Genomic DNA, 15146 nt, shown 5'->3' on the forward strand with positions numbered 1-15146 from the left:
AACAACGCTTCCAATAACACGTTGCTTACATGACATTAACACGCGACCCGTAAACTGCGATATATAACCCGGGGTTTAATTGACAACTTGTTTATACAAGTACAACTGAAATCTATGAGATTTTGAAATTAAAGGCCGCTTACTAGGCAAAAATTCCATTCTGGGGTTTTTTTGAGTTTCATATAATTATTAAAGGTACTGTTGAAGCGATTTTAATGCAGCTTCCGCGCAAATAAAACTTTGGAGCGGAACTTTCAGCGAATAAATAAAGTCACATAAGTATATCGTGTCTGGATGTACACAAAAACAAGAGGGTAAATGCCTAGAGCTGGAATTCATCGTTTAGATGTCTACTTGTTTAGGCAACGAGCTCGAAACCACGGGAAACGCTCTGCTTAGCGAGCCCATCACACATTTTGTTTCGGAAAAAATCAAAGTCCCTGTGTAAGAATTTTAAAAGAATGCGTTGCATGTGACCGAATATTATGCTGGTCCTATTTATTTTTCAAAGGTATGGTAAAAGCCACCACACTGAACTTAATATACTTTAAATACTGACACGACAAAAATTGAAATTCTAGGGAGAATTCTTGAGAATAAAAATGGTATTTGTTGTTAAAGATAGTATATGTTCATATGTGCAAATTTACGGTAATCCTAGTGCCTACTACATGTTTCGTAGTGCACAAGCTTGTATCCTCATACATACATTAGAAGCCTGGAATACAATCCCAGCCTGTAGTCAATTCACTGCACACTTCAATAAATTCCAAAGCAAACAATAAGCGAATAAATACTTAATACTCATAACGCATCCAGTGCGAATAAACTTACATCTCGAGCCGCGACGCTCACGGAAGCGGCAACCTGTAACAATATTGCATGAATTAAACGTCTGTCTGTTGCATACTCATGCTAAATTAATAATGCTGACCGCTGCATCAGAACATGCGGTTACGAGCACAATCTATGCACTCGCTGAATTATTTTGAAGTGTATTATTGTGTTTAGGATGGTTTTGGTGCGTTTAGTTCTTTAGTTATAGATCAGTGCTTGAATTGTTGTGTAACTTGACGGTGCGCGGTTTAAAAGAAGGGTACGTTACTCTTATTTTTCGAAGTTGATTATTGCTTCCTAAAACCTACGTGTGTCTGAGGTCTGTTCTTCGAGAAATGTAGATTAGGGAAAGTAGATTCTTTCGAAAACGTAAAATAAATAAGTATAAATAAATAAGTATAATTCTTTCGAAAATTTTCTAAGCAAATAGGGTTTTGAATTGTCTATTTTATTTTTAGGTCTGAGTATTAGTGTCATTTTTTACATCCATTGCACCCGCAACGTGATAAAATTACGGAAAAGTGTTATTTTCTATTTAATTAGATACATAGGTGCCAGAATCTCACGATAGTTGCTTGTATTGTGTGTAAACTATCTACAGGGGATTAATAATTAAATTCATGACAGGTTACCTGTTAATATTGCATGAATTAAACATTGTAGCATCGTGCGGCCGTGGTTGCACCAATAATATTAGATTTATATGCAGAGCTCTCTTGAGAACGTTCTGTAAGTAACGCACTTCCTAATCTTACATCAATTACGTGTAACAGAGGCTATTGTTTATGTCTATTTTAGTTGCAAGTCCAGGGCCGAATTTGAAGATGTCGAGGCCCTGGGGCAACAAAGGAGCGGAGGCCCCTAACTGTTTGCCGACTAAAAGGAACAATTATTTTGGGTCCTTTAAAAATACCACTAAATAAAGTTCAACAAAGAATGTAGTAATTAGTTAAATGCAAGTAAGTTGTCACCAAAATGCAAGGAAATTCTGTTTTAAAAATACGCAAAAGTTTCTGACCCGTCGAAATTTGGATTTTCTCTATTGTGAGGGACTCTCTTTTCAGGAAGCCCCGTGACCGGAGTACCGACTGCCCTCCCCCAAATCCGGCCCTGCCCAGGCCCTTGAGTGGATCATGTATAGAATTACTAATAGATAGATGTGGCTTTTAATATTACATGAATTAACACGACGCGATGCAGTAAAATGATTAATTCTCACCGCTACATGACAAGGCTAGCAAACATGCGATTGGCGATGTATAATTAATGATGATATTATTATCTAAACGTTAACTTAAACCGATTTAATAAAACTATAAGTTGGAGCAGATAGGACATCTCGTAAATTAATGGGAAAATATCTATACCGTTATCGTAACAGACAATTTGTACAAACCTGACTCAATCTGCCAATAAACAACCAAATAATTAAGAGTAATTTGAAGTGTACTTTAAAGCAATAAAACTTTGATAAAATAATGCATAATTTATTTTACAGAAGTAATATGAAGGAATATACATATTTTTAAAATATCTCATTTTATTATCATCCAGTACCTACAGACTTATCTGAAGCTATAGATCATTTTGTTTTCTAACGGTTTCAACTGCTTGTTTCATACTATCGCGTGACGTTAGGAACGCAGATCCTTAAACATACTTCCATTATGTTTATCTAACCTGTCTAAAGGAACAACTACGCGAAGGGTAGTTACAATTGTTGTTTGGAATTTGTAAGGAATAGCATCGTAGCCGGCAGGCAAGTTTGTACAACGGACGAGTTCCACTCAAAATTACCAATATTTAAGTACCATCCATACTCAAAACTCGTATTCAAGTGCTTTATACTGGTAATGTAAGCTTGATGCTAGACTAGAATAAGAACTCTGAAGATATTGAACAAAGCGACAAGTGTACCAATCATTTTTGTTCTTAATTTCTCAAAAAATAAAACTGCAATTTGAACATGAAGATTTGAACAAACCTACTCCTATACCTGCTCTAAATAACTGTAATAATAATAAAAATAATGTTATAATTAACAAAATTTAATTTAAGAAACCAGTTTTAAGGTTTATCTTATCTATACTTATTCTTCCATAAATCGTGCGACTCGTATTAATTTGTGCAGTTCCCAAAAATTAGGTTTGCCTGTACTGACAGTTTATGTTATCTTTACTCTTTGATCCGTATACTCTGTTATTTAGAAACTGTGTACCACATTCCCCGCACCTTGTCCACTAAATCAAACGCCCGTTCCTCCATCGTACTTAGCTACGTTAGCCGAACCGCAATAACTGGCGTGAACGACTGCCAGATTGCTTTGTAATGGGAAACAAACGAATGAGATTACTTACTTACTTACTACCCTACAGTTGTTTCCGTTTAACTTTTTGTGGAAAATTCTGATGATTATACATAACACGTTATGTTGGACTGTCGCTAAAGCCTAGTAGATCAGTTCTAAATTTGAACATTGCTGTATTCTAGTCCGGGAAATATAATTTGGACCGTCTCATGTCTTATTTTTATCATTTAGATTAGAACACAGAAGCGCGTGCAATTATACTATAAAACAGAAATTGATATCACTGTGGTGATGATTGCAACTAACTCTTCTTTTATTCCTCCTAGTCTTAACTCCCGATTCCTAACTCTTCTTGTATTCTCTTTTACACTAGACAACTGAATCTTTGTTTATATGGCACACCTTACAATAGCATGAAAAATTAAAGTTTCACGTTTCATTATTATATTTTGAAGACATTTGACACAAACAATCAGATCATTCAAATGTTTATCTGGCCGGTGATCGAGCCCGGAGTACTTTACGCGTCAGACGGGTATGGTGACTGGTCCGCCACGCGGGTAGTCAAATAATTTATAGAAGAAACTTATACATCATCCAACTTGTCTCATAAGAACAGTTCAGTTGAATCACAGTCGGATATTGTAACGAGACCGGATGGTCAACAGTCTGCTTATGTCCAAAGGGGTCACGGTACGGTGTTCGTTTTTGTTCGCGTCGCCTTTTGCGGCGAAAATAACTTAGTTAACCGTGAACTGGTGTATTTAATTAAGTTTTTATGCAGACTACTAGTGAATGTAATGAGCTGTTGGGAAATTTACTTAATGGGAGGATGTTTTCGTTGCGTTGCTTAATAAGGCTCTATATAAGCTATTTCAGCATTATAATATCAGTGTTTAGTTTCGTTATGTTTTTTGATTTGAGAATTGTGGTAAAGTGTTTGAGGGTGGTAGAACAATTTATATCAGGTAGGCGTTCAGTCTTATCTAGGGTTGAATACTGTGTCTGTGTCGACCATTATGTCGAATGCATTCACACTTGCTACTTATAATGTCGTAAAAAATTATAATCTTTAAATGGTCAGATAATTTATGAATAGTTTTTTATGTGTTTCTTATTTTGGATTTGTGTAACGTTAAACTTAACATTGTTAAAATAAAAATGCAAGGGAAAGCATCAATTATATGATACTAATTAAATTCAAATTGGAGTTACGGTGAAACAGAACGCTTCAGTTGTCAGCAGTCGATCACCTCGATCGCTTACGAGTCGATAACGGGCTGTAATTATACACGTAGGGTTGTCATTGCGAACCGCTCGGTCGCGACTAGTGGTGCGATATCGTAGCAATTGCTGATTAACCTGTACCGTAACTTGAGTTATTAGACACGCATCCTTATAGTAGACAAATGAAAATTAAAATGGCGTTTTCTACACACGTAGGCTCGCATTAAGTTCATCTGTGCTGTCACACACATCCCCACGTACCGTGGGTGTCATCTCACTAACAAAGCAGACCCAGGGCGAATCTAAATTATGAATTCATCGTAATTAGAATAATTAAAAATATAACAAAAAAATAATTATTAATAACATTAATTTTATGCATTATCTTATAACATAATTATTGTAAATAATTAATTTAATTAATAATTTATTTCGTTTCGTTTAATTTACTTATTTCGTAATAAGTAATTTAGGTTTAAATTTTTCACATAATTATGCCTAATTGAACCCTTTGTGTCAATCCGATATGGTGACCACTTCACCATGAAAGTTATAGTCTTATATGTTTGAAGTGTAGGAAAGAAATAGATTAATTGCGGGAAAAGAAACATAATGAAGAAAATAATATGCCTGAATCTTCTTCACAAAATTCTTCAAGTTGTTTGAAGTCTATCCGCACTTTGCTAGCGGAATGGACTACGCCCTGAGTCATTCCGAGTCTGATAAATAGAACAAGATCTAGTTATATAAGAAATATGTTAATGCCTACTGTAATAAAATTTACATGAAGTTCAAATAAATACAAACATTTCCTGTATTCGCTGTGACATAAATAACATAACCTCTTAAGAAAGTAATGGCGGCTTAGCTAAGGCCTAACTGTCTCCTGGCCCCTTGACCGACACTCAGATGTTATCCTATGCAGCACAAGTTATAAGATGCAGCGTCTTTATCCAAACTAAATTAAAAAATGATCATAATGGGCTATTTTTTTTAACTTACGGGGTTTTTTTTTATATCTTATGTTGAATGTTACTGATTGTTTATAATGAGGAATACATTAAGTAAAATTTACATAAAATTAGAGCGGTATTTAATCCATTGCATCAAATTTGGTAACGCATTCAAAAAAGTTATTACAAGATTTTTATATATTCAGGTAATATAAATTTATATCATATTTTTCATTGTTACGTCAGAATCTCAAGATATTTTATTACTCTTTCGTGACCGTAGTCATGGAGCGGTCATGATATTTGACATGTAGAGTTACGGATCTACCCCACCCAGACATTTGTTGGTCTAATTATGCTATCTTGCGGGTTTGTATGGCATTCGCAGTAAATCCTTGTTTGGACACAGCAAACGTAATTTTTATTTTCTCGCTTTTCAACTATGGATTGAGCCAACGTCATTACACTGCAGCTTTTTATAGGCATTCATTCCGCGATTCAGTTAGCCAAGCATTGATTGACGCGGGGTCGGTCACTGGCACACACCCGTCTGAATGAGATACGTCAATTGCTCATTTGATTAAAATCGTATCGTCTTCACAAATTATAGTATGCGGCTATTCGTATTGGAAGCGTTATTTTTATTTTATCGCTTTTCGCTTATAGATTGAGGCAACGTCATTACACTGCAGCTTTTTATAGGCGTTCAGTCCGCGATTCAGTTAGCCAAGCATTGATTGACGCGGGGTCGGTCACTGGCACACAGCGTCTGAATGGGTTACGTCAATTGCTCATTTGATTAAAATCGTATTATCTTTAGTTCCTTTACACTCAAGAGAACATAGAGTTACATAAGATTTGAGTTGGGAGTAGTTGTACATTCTCCTTTATATCCTCTTTCCAAAAAGTCTCCAAAGGATGTCCAACGGACATTAATTTTGACGTTCACAAAGTATGTATGTACGATTCTAAACTGAGTTCAAATAATAACATTGTAGGATATATCCATGATTCCATGGTAACCCAGGTTCCAATTCAAGGCACGTTCACTAAAATCAGATTTTGATGTCACGTTATGCATGCATAATAATTACCTTACACTTACTAGGTTTATAGCCTACCACACCTTGAATATTAAGAATATACACAAGAATATAACATAAAAAAATGTCATTGTCATTGCCAACCCATTACTGTCCCACTGATGGGGCCACCTCTCTAAGTAAAAGGGGTTATACTTATAAGCCATTGTCCATCGTGATCTGCTAAGATAAGTGCGATTTGGGCACTTCACACACCGTTAAGCTCTTTTAGAACTTCTAGGCGTGAAGATTTCCTCTATGTTTTCCTCACTTACATAACTTTGAAAATCAGAGGTGCGTGTCTGAAATCAGAATCATAAATCCCACGATTAAAAGACCGAATATCTAAATCCTTAACTATCCTAAGGTTGTTTGGTATGATTCTTATTACTCGTCATTCTCGTCAATAATATGTTTTAATGTCAAAATACTTTGAATGTGGTAGTGTTTTAATTATTTTATTACGTAACGATGTAACTTCGAAATATTTTTCTCATAAAGTCTGTCATTGTAATACGATAAACTCGTTTGACTAATTTATCGTTATGTTACTTTGTAAACTTAGTTGTTCTTTATCATTTTGTTAACAAATATATAAAGGCCCGGCTCACTCACAGTCCGCTAAGGTTAATGCTATCTGCCATCGCATTGCGACGTCATCATGCGCACGATTCGTCCCGAGATATCTGTTGGCTATTCTAAATATTCCTGTTACTCGTAGTTCTTTGGCTATACTGCTGAAAAACTTCACCGTTGTAAACGTTGTCATGTTGTATTTTTGCCATTAGCTTTTAGTTGATAGATGTGCATGTGGTTCGGTTGTGGCGGCTCTACTATGTACCTACCAAAATTTTTGACGTATATACGTTCTGTAAATGTGTAGGCACTCCAACACATTTACAGAACGTATCCTACAAACGTAGAACATATTATTTTCACCGTCACAACAGACGTTAGTCACTTACAATTTTACATGAAGTCATGTAAGATCCGAATAGTAAGCGCTAAAAATGACTTATATTTACGCGAATAATTTCTAAACCAGATAAATTATTTTGGCTAACGTATTTAATTATATGTTAAAATTTCTTCGACATACACAAATTCAATATCTATAAAATTATTGCAATTAAGAAGACGAACTTGTATGTCTAGTACCAATGCGACAATTCATACCCACAAGCGCCTTGAAGGCGTAAAGCGAAAACAAGCGTTTAATCCTTAAAGGAAATATTACCGCTCCAAAATTCCACAAAACACCCCAGGTACATACCCTAGATATAAGCCTACATACCTACAGGTTACTTAGTATCGCGCTCCGCGAAGGACCTTTGACAAAGTAATGACGCCGCGCAGACAAAGGTTCCACATTCCCCTCCCTCCCTACTTGTCTCCCACGAGGGTGTCTCCGCCTTTAGAGAAAAGGGTATTGTTAGCACAATTCTTAGATATTCATTTTTAGTGTCTATAGCCTAATAGTGCTCACGTTTTCAAATTGAGCGAGGGTTAAATAAAAGTGTACCCATCGTTTCGTTTGACAAAGGCTATCACAAATATTTGCGCTTCAGTTTTTAGGTACATTTTATATTCAAGTTATTTGTTCTGAATATTTATCACGGTAGCACATTCAGAATATATTTGGTATTTTCAATATTTTTCGTAGTAGGACAGGCCAATCGATAGATTTGTGAAGCTATGTATTACGTGTAATTATTATGTGTAATTATTACGTGTAATAATAATTATTATGTGTAATGTAGTGTGTGTGTGTGTGTGTATTTATTATTACGTGTAATTATTATGTTGTGTTATTATTACGTGTAATTATGCATGTACATTATATTGCATGACTTTTCTACTCATATAAGTAGTTTTTGCAAAGTTTACATATGTAAAAAACTTATGAAAAATACTCAACATGAACTATGGACATTTCCAACATCAAAGCGGCTATTGTCTCGTTGTTCTTAAAGAAGAACACATGTAACATTATGATGATTGAATAAGGAATCTTGGTTGGATATATTTGGATTACAAGATAAAGTTCACACATTCAATGGAATAAATTATCGGTAGGTGCTGTCTCATGAAAATGAAGTAATCAAGCTTAATCACGTTTATTTCTTTTAGGGTCTAAGACTAACTGCACTTAAATCCAGAAACAAATTCACAATTTTCATTTTTATCTAGACAACTTTAAAACCCTGGCCACCCTACCAGCCAATGAGAGTGCTATACAGATCGCACGTTTTGATTCCCCTCAACAAGACGGGCTGGTTACCCTGCGTGAATGCTCTGCGAGGCAATCAGGGTTATAGAGATGAAAGTGATATTTTGTTCCGTCCAACCGTTTGAGGTGTTTTTATTTTGATTGGTATTTTTTTTATTTTAGTTATTCTTGGAAAAATATTTTGCTTTACACTTTTGAAAGATTTTGCTGACATTTCTTGTTTGCGGTGAAGTTAGTATGTGATTGCCTGGTTTCCATTTTAGTCCATAGGTTTGATCGCAACTTGTATTCTATTAAGGCCTGTATTTCAAAATATGTAGGTCTTAACTAATTCAAATCATAAACCATACATAGTCATGAGGTTTATACGGAATGTCTCCTACACAGCTGCTAAACAAAGGTATCATAAATTTAACATTTTTTAAATGTCGTCATCTTTTAAATAACTGTATACATTCCAATTGTCTCTGACCTTATAAAGAACTGAAGTAACTGAACAGAAAGGTAAGAAAAAGAAAATTAGCTAAAATACTCTTATCTCTAATGCAAAATTTCGCAAAATCGCCAGCCCTATCTAAATCCAGTGTATGACGAAAAGCTTATCTCCCCCGACGCCTAAGTAAACTATTTTTAGAGGGCTCGGAGTGCCATCGCCACGAGGGTACGTGTCAGTACGTCTTTCAGGAATAATTATTATTTCCCCCGTGTGTATGTCGTTTTTTGGCCAGGAATATCGCTGAATCACGCCGCGTAACTTGAGATAAGTGTCGGTTACTTTAGGAGACTGGTATTGTGTCTGAGTGGATACTTCAAACGTACCTAATGTATGGATAAGAGGGGTGACACTTTGGAATTTTGGCCTGAAAATTAAAATAAAACCTATCCTAATATTCGGGAAGAAAATCAGTGCCAATCAATGTTAATACGTCATCATCAATGATTTTGGTTCCCAAGCTTAACATGTATCGCCTTATATAAACAGAAACTCTGGTCAAGAGGCAAACTGGTCCTAAATCAGATTTTTATAATATTACTTGTAAGCAGTAGCTTACAAGCATTCAATTCATATAATTATGAGTGGCTACTGCTGCCCATGTGTAATAACCAACTCATAAAATAGTGGTTCCACCTGAAACCTGATTACAGATGCTTTACTTGAAGACAAAAATTTCGCTAAATATGTAAGACAGGCGACATCTACACCCTTCCTTATAATATTGCAACAATATTACTAGTTTCTACACAATCTTAAAGTTAGTAAGTAAAATCTTTCAACATTGTAAACAAACCCTCATATCTCATACAATATAAACTCAACGTCATACAAAGTATATAATTGTCACGTGTCACTTTTTCCCGGCACGCTGATCCCGTCACACGTGATCATCCCGCAATGACAACACGAAGACATTCCGTACTTGTCATACCCGACTGGTCGTTACTAGGGATGGCGATTCTTTCCGCAAAAGATCGATTTGAATCGAAGTGTAATAAATCGATTAAAAAAAAATCAACGCCGAAAAAATCGATTTTCTAAAAATCGATCTTCGATCTGAAAAGATGGAAATCTAAAACAAAGGTTATCAGGACCAAACAAGCAATGAAATACGTATACGTCAACAAAAAATATCCATCACATATTTAACAAACTCCGAAAAGATCGACTCGATTTTCTAGGATGAAAGACCGATTCACTGAATATAACAATGATTAAAATAATCGATTTTTCGCCATCCCTAGCTGTTACTACAGTTTTTGCTTCGTAACACAAAAACCTGCCCTGATTAAGACCCGTTACCTCGTCCGAAAAGGACAGATCATTAATTAACAGTAATTCGAAACGATATCTTGGAAACACGTAATTAGTACTGCAGTTAGTTATTTTAAAGGTGGGTACTGACCAACGTTACGAGGTGTAATGTAACATTCGCATCGAGCGTGTACGCATCGAGCACGTCTAAAATCGGCGTAACATGCTCGTCAAAACTCTGTGCTCCATATTCGCCGCCAGTTCACTCAAGATGGCCGACAGCGAGGCCGCGTTGGTATCTTTGATTCTACTTAATTATTGTTTTATCCAAATTAAGAAGAAGAAAAAACGTTACTGGACATTAAACTTATTTAAAAACAGAGGCGTATGTGGTGGTTTGTCATTGATAGCAATTTTAAAAAACCAAATGATTACTGGACAGTATAAAAACTTTGTACGTATGTCTCCGATCGAGTTTGAAGAACTCGTGAATTTAATTGGACCAAGTGTACATAAAAAGGATACAAATTATAGAAAAGCAATCAGTGTCACCGAACGATTAGCACTAACGCTTCGTTTTTATGCAACAGGAGATTCCTATACTAGTATGCAATATCTTTTCAAGATATCAAAGCAACGAATAGGATTTATAGTAAAAGAGGTCAGCGAAGCCCTTATTGGAGCATTAAAAGAATATGTAAAGGTATGTAGTGTTTTAATTAATTCAGAAAAGCAGTCATTACATATCAAATTATTTAATCAATTAAATCACCAAATTCTGATAAAAATCGTTCACTCATAGCTGGTGACCCATAGTCACTTTGATGGGACGTATTTGATGCAGGTGTTTCAGGGCTTTGCTGTGGCATCGGTTGGCTTTGCTGTGGCATCGGTGAGGCTCTTGAAATTGTTCGTGTAGAGTATCCTTGTGAATAATAATTGTTCGTATTCATGCCAACATAGTCATATTCTCCGCGATCAGCACTAAACAATATATTAGATATATAATGTTGTACATGCATTTTTGTTGTTTTTGAATACGATCTTAGTTTATTTGCCAAAAAAATACCATAGGCTTCACATTCGTCAATTTTGTGCGAAGTTGATTCCGTTTGCTCGGTTTTCTTTTTTAAAATGTTGTAAGTAGATGCCATTATTTCCTCTGGGCTTGGGACAACTGCTTTCTTCCTTTTTTTGGCAGGCGGAGGGCAATCATTGTCGCTTTCATTGGCAGGCGGAGGGCAATCACCAAGCGGTTGTTCTGAAGCACCTTCACCTTCACGTAGCTGAAAATAAATATAAATCATTATTTCAGATGCCAGAAACACCAGAGCAATGGCTGGTTGTAGCAAATGACTATGATACTTTGTGGAATTTTCCACATTGCTTAGGCGCAATCGACGGTAAACATATTTTACTGCAGTCACCGATCAACAGTGGAAGTGAATTTTATAATTACAAGGGTTTCTTTAGCATCGTATTACTGGCAGTTGTTGACGCGAAATATAACTTTTTGTATGTAAACATTGGATGTCAAGGAAGAATATCTGATGGAGGGGTTTTCAATAACTGTGAATTAAACGAAAAACTAAAAATTAATGCATTAAACATCCCTCAACCCACTGCGTTGCCAGCAAGAACAGAAGAAATTCCATTTTACTTTGTTGCCGATGAAGCTTTTGCTCTTTCCGGAAATATGATGAAAGTATATGCAGGATATCATGAACGTGGTTCTAAAGAAAGAATATATAACTACCGACTTTGCAGAGCTCGTAGAGTGGTGGAAAATGTGTTCGGCATATTGTCTGCAGTGTTTAGAGTTTTGCGGAAACCTATGTTGTTAGAACCGAAAACCGCGACATCTGTCGTAACAGCAATAACATGCCTTCACAATTTTTTAAGAAAAGGTAATAATGCTCAGGTATATACCCCTGCAGGTAGCTTTGACGAAGAATCGAACGGCCAAGTCAGATTAGGAAACTGGAGAGAAGGTAACAATGATATGACTAGTATGTTACCCTTGCAAATAAGACCGCGAAGGGCTACAAGATCTGCTCACAATGTTCGTGATGAAGTTGCTGAATACTGCATTCAGCAAGGGTCTGTAAGCTGGCAAAATAATTATGCTTAAAATGGACTTACAGTATCTGTTGTAGCACGAGGTCTATTTCTATCAAGTAGAAATATCATGGCTTTGTATGCAAACCAACTACTATGGTACACTTTATCTGTACCTGAAATTAAAGTTGCAATTAACAAACGTCGACCCAAAGTAGTATATTTCGTGAATATCGTTATCTATGCTAGCAAAATAATTGTATTTATTTTTTATAATAAGTAATTGTATCTGTCACTTGTGGGCCTATGTACTTAAAAACTTAATAAATAATTACGTACCTTGTCCTGTACTAGTTGATTGTTTAATTTTTTGTTTCTCCCTCCTCAATGATGCCAGTAAACTGGTCATTTTTTTTTTACATGTTTCTCTTTCACTGTCGAGTAACAAAGCCAATCTATTCCAAGCGTCTTCTTTCTTGAGTTTTTTATAATGCTCTGGATGAGCTACATTCCACAACACTTCCTCATCTCTGTATTTTTCTATAAAAAACAAAGTTTTTTCTTTGTCCCACTCCATTTTTTAAAATATAGATGAACGACGTTTGATGATTCGCGACGCGCGTGCGCTCGTGACTACTTGCAAGAGCGTACTGACTGAACCGCGTAACACACAAAGGGTTCGCCAAAAAACCGACAGCCGGGTGGAGCACTCGCAGCGAGCAACGAGCGGCTCGTTGCTCGCTGCGAGCGCCTTGTTTCTACGTACTGACTGCACAAATGCTCGCTGTGTAACACGTTACATTACACCTCGTAACGTTGGTCAGTACCCACCTTAAGAATGTTAAATCAAAGTTGCGGATCGCGGGACCGGTATGGTGACGCCATATTTGTATGGGTGAGTATGGATGACTCAAAAAAAAACAATGAGACTAAAGTAGAAATTGTTAATTTATTTATATACGTATTTCTTGTATATTGAATATAGAAATCTTATATTACTTATATTGTATGTAAGATTTGATTTCAGTATGTATTTTCAGTTTCAGCGTAGCCCGTAGCAGGGTCATTCTAACAGTACATGTAAGCACTGGGACACAAGACGTTCCAACTTAGTCGTCTATTAGTTATATATGATCTTCATTATCAATTTTGATTATTTGTGGTCTTGTATAGAACATTACACAAAATATAAGTATTATTCTTTGTGTAATGTTATGTTATGTTGACCTAATTTAGGTAACATAACCGGATTACAAAGTAACGTACTTGACATCAATTACTTCTTTGCCGAGGCAATAAAATAATAAAAATATGTTTGACCGAAACTGTACCTCCATTTACCGTTTATGGGAAACCTGTTTTGCGAACTCTATTCTGTTAGTATTCTTATGTAATCGAATTAGGCCATGTATGTAGATCATCTTACATTAAGTGGCTACTGCCTCTGATCTCTAGAAACAATTTTATATAGAACAGGAGTTCAGAAAAATCAAACACTACTTTTGAGGAGTGTACGTGTACTTACATATACTTATTGACGATACCATTGATACCACGACCAAATGAACCATTCCTTTTTCCAAACCGAACGAATCTTTCATTTTAAAATCCCAAACTATGTTACCAAAGTAGGCTATGTATTTTAACTTTTGCACGACTCATGATGCGAAACATCAGAGAGTGCTTTACGATCGAAAATTTTTTTTCGCTTCATTTTGGCGGCTATTTTTATTATTATAGCCTTGATAGTTCACGGAATCAAGATATTTTGCATACTATTGTCGAGATAATTTAATGGATATTAATTCCATACTTTTTAAAAATTGATTTACTGCAATAGAATTGGAAAAAAACACCAAAATAGGTCAAAAAATTTTCCTGTCCGTCATGTGTGAAACCTGAAAACACTGTAACTTGTGGAAAAATCCATCATTTGAGTTAATTTTTTTTTTTAAATTCTAATCGACGATTGTAGGTCAAATTAAATCAAATCAAATCAAATTCGTTTATTAGGTCACTGAATGCGAATGATTAATTAATTCAGTGTCGTTTAATTGCAATTAATAAAAAACGAAAACTACAAGACTGTATATATCTATAGATATTATGTACATTTATTCCACCAGGGGCGCTTGTGCAGTACCTTATTCCTACTACAGCTGTTTTTTCGGCAATTAATTTTGAACGACTTAAGTTTTTTTTTTTTATATTTAATAATTAAATGAGCATTATGAGTCGTGCACTTTTGGATTTTCCAAACTTTAGGCTATCTTATTTTGGGAAAGATAGTAGATTTTGTGATTAACAGCCGCGGCGTCAGTGCTTTTTTTTATTTGTGTTTCACAATAGAGGTCAAGAGCTACTGTATTCTGATTTCTTTAATTAATATATTTGGAAAGAGTTGTAGAGTTCTTCATATTTTCACGGACAGTAGACGACTTGTTTTTCGGTTTATCTATTGAACCGTAATAATAGACAGTCATATAGCGGCTAGCTGCTATACAAATGCCTAAAATAAAAAGAATAAAAACTGTGGTACGTAACGCCCTGTTTACAACTCGTACTTAACCAAATTGTTAGCCAATAAGTTTTTATACAAAATGAACAATACATAATCTACAATTAGCACAAGCTCATTATGTTAAATACTCCGATTCCATGAGAGACCGATCGTCCGACTTCACTGCTACGTTTGATAGCT

The 15146-nt window shown here is 35.5% G+C and overlaps 2 protein-coding genes and 1 long non-coding RNA gene across 8 annotated transcripts in view; 1 reads left to right on the forward strand and 2 right to left on the reverse strand.

Annotated features, from left to right (window-relative positions):
• The window catches only part of LOC140751664 (SH3 and multiple ankyrin repeat domains protein 3), a 274179-nt gene that overhangs the window by 181097 nt on the left and 77936 nt on the right, over positions 1-15146 (reverse strand). For 5 of the 6 annotated variants that reach the window (XM_073085643.1, XM_073085644.1, XM_073085648.1 and 2 more), the window contains one exon: positions 835-867. The exons of the other annotated variant lie outside the window; for it this stretch is intronic. The gene's annotated coding sequence lies outside the window, so the exon portion shown is untranslated. The remainder of the gene's footprint in view (positions 1-834; positions 868-15146) is intronic. 6 annotated transcript variants of the gene reach the window in all.
• On the forward strand, positions 10760-13277 carry LOC140751735 (uncharacterized). Its single transcript, XM_073085773.1, has 2 exons — positions 10760-11090; positions 11703-13277. The coding sequence occupies exons 1-2, from the start codon at positions 10815-10817 to the stop codon at positions 12516-12518; spliced, it is 1092 nt and encodes a 363-aa protein (XP_072941874.1). The 5' UTR covers positions 10760-10814; the 3' UTR covers positions 12519-13277.
• On the reverse strand, positions 11086-12618 carry LOC140751736 (uncharacterized). The gene is made up of 2 exons (XR_012103379.1): positions 12530-12618; positions 11086-11673 (listed from the first exon to the last, which is right to left on the reverse strand). It is a non-coding gene; the product is annotated as an uncharacterized LOC140751736 (long non-coding RNA).

This window comes from Epargyreus clarus, unplaced genomic scaffold (assembly GCF_041222505.1).
Source record: "Epargyreus clarus isolate Ecla_fem2 unplaced genomic scaffold, WU_Ecla_fem_2.2 ptg000023l, whole genome shotgun sequence".
In the NCBI taxonomy this organism is placed as follows: Eukaryota; Metazoa; Arthropoda; class Insecta; order Lepidoptera; family Hesperiidae; genus Epargyreus; species Epargyreus clarus.

Coding starts and splice junctions, on each gene's coding strand:
- LOC140751735 (XM_073085773.1), top strand. CDS start 10,815: ATGATTACTGGACAGTATAAAAACTTTGTACGTATGTCTCCGATCGAG. Junction 11,091..11,702: donor CATTAAAAGAATATGTAAAG/GTATGTAGTGTT, acceptor TCATTATTTCAG/ATGCCAGAAACACCAGAGCA.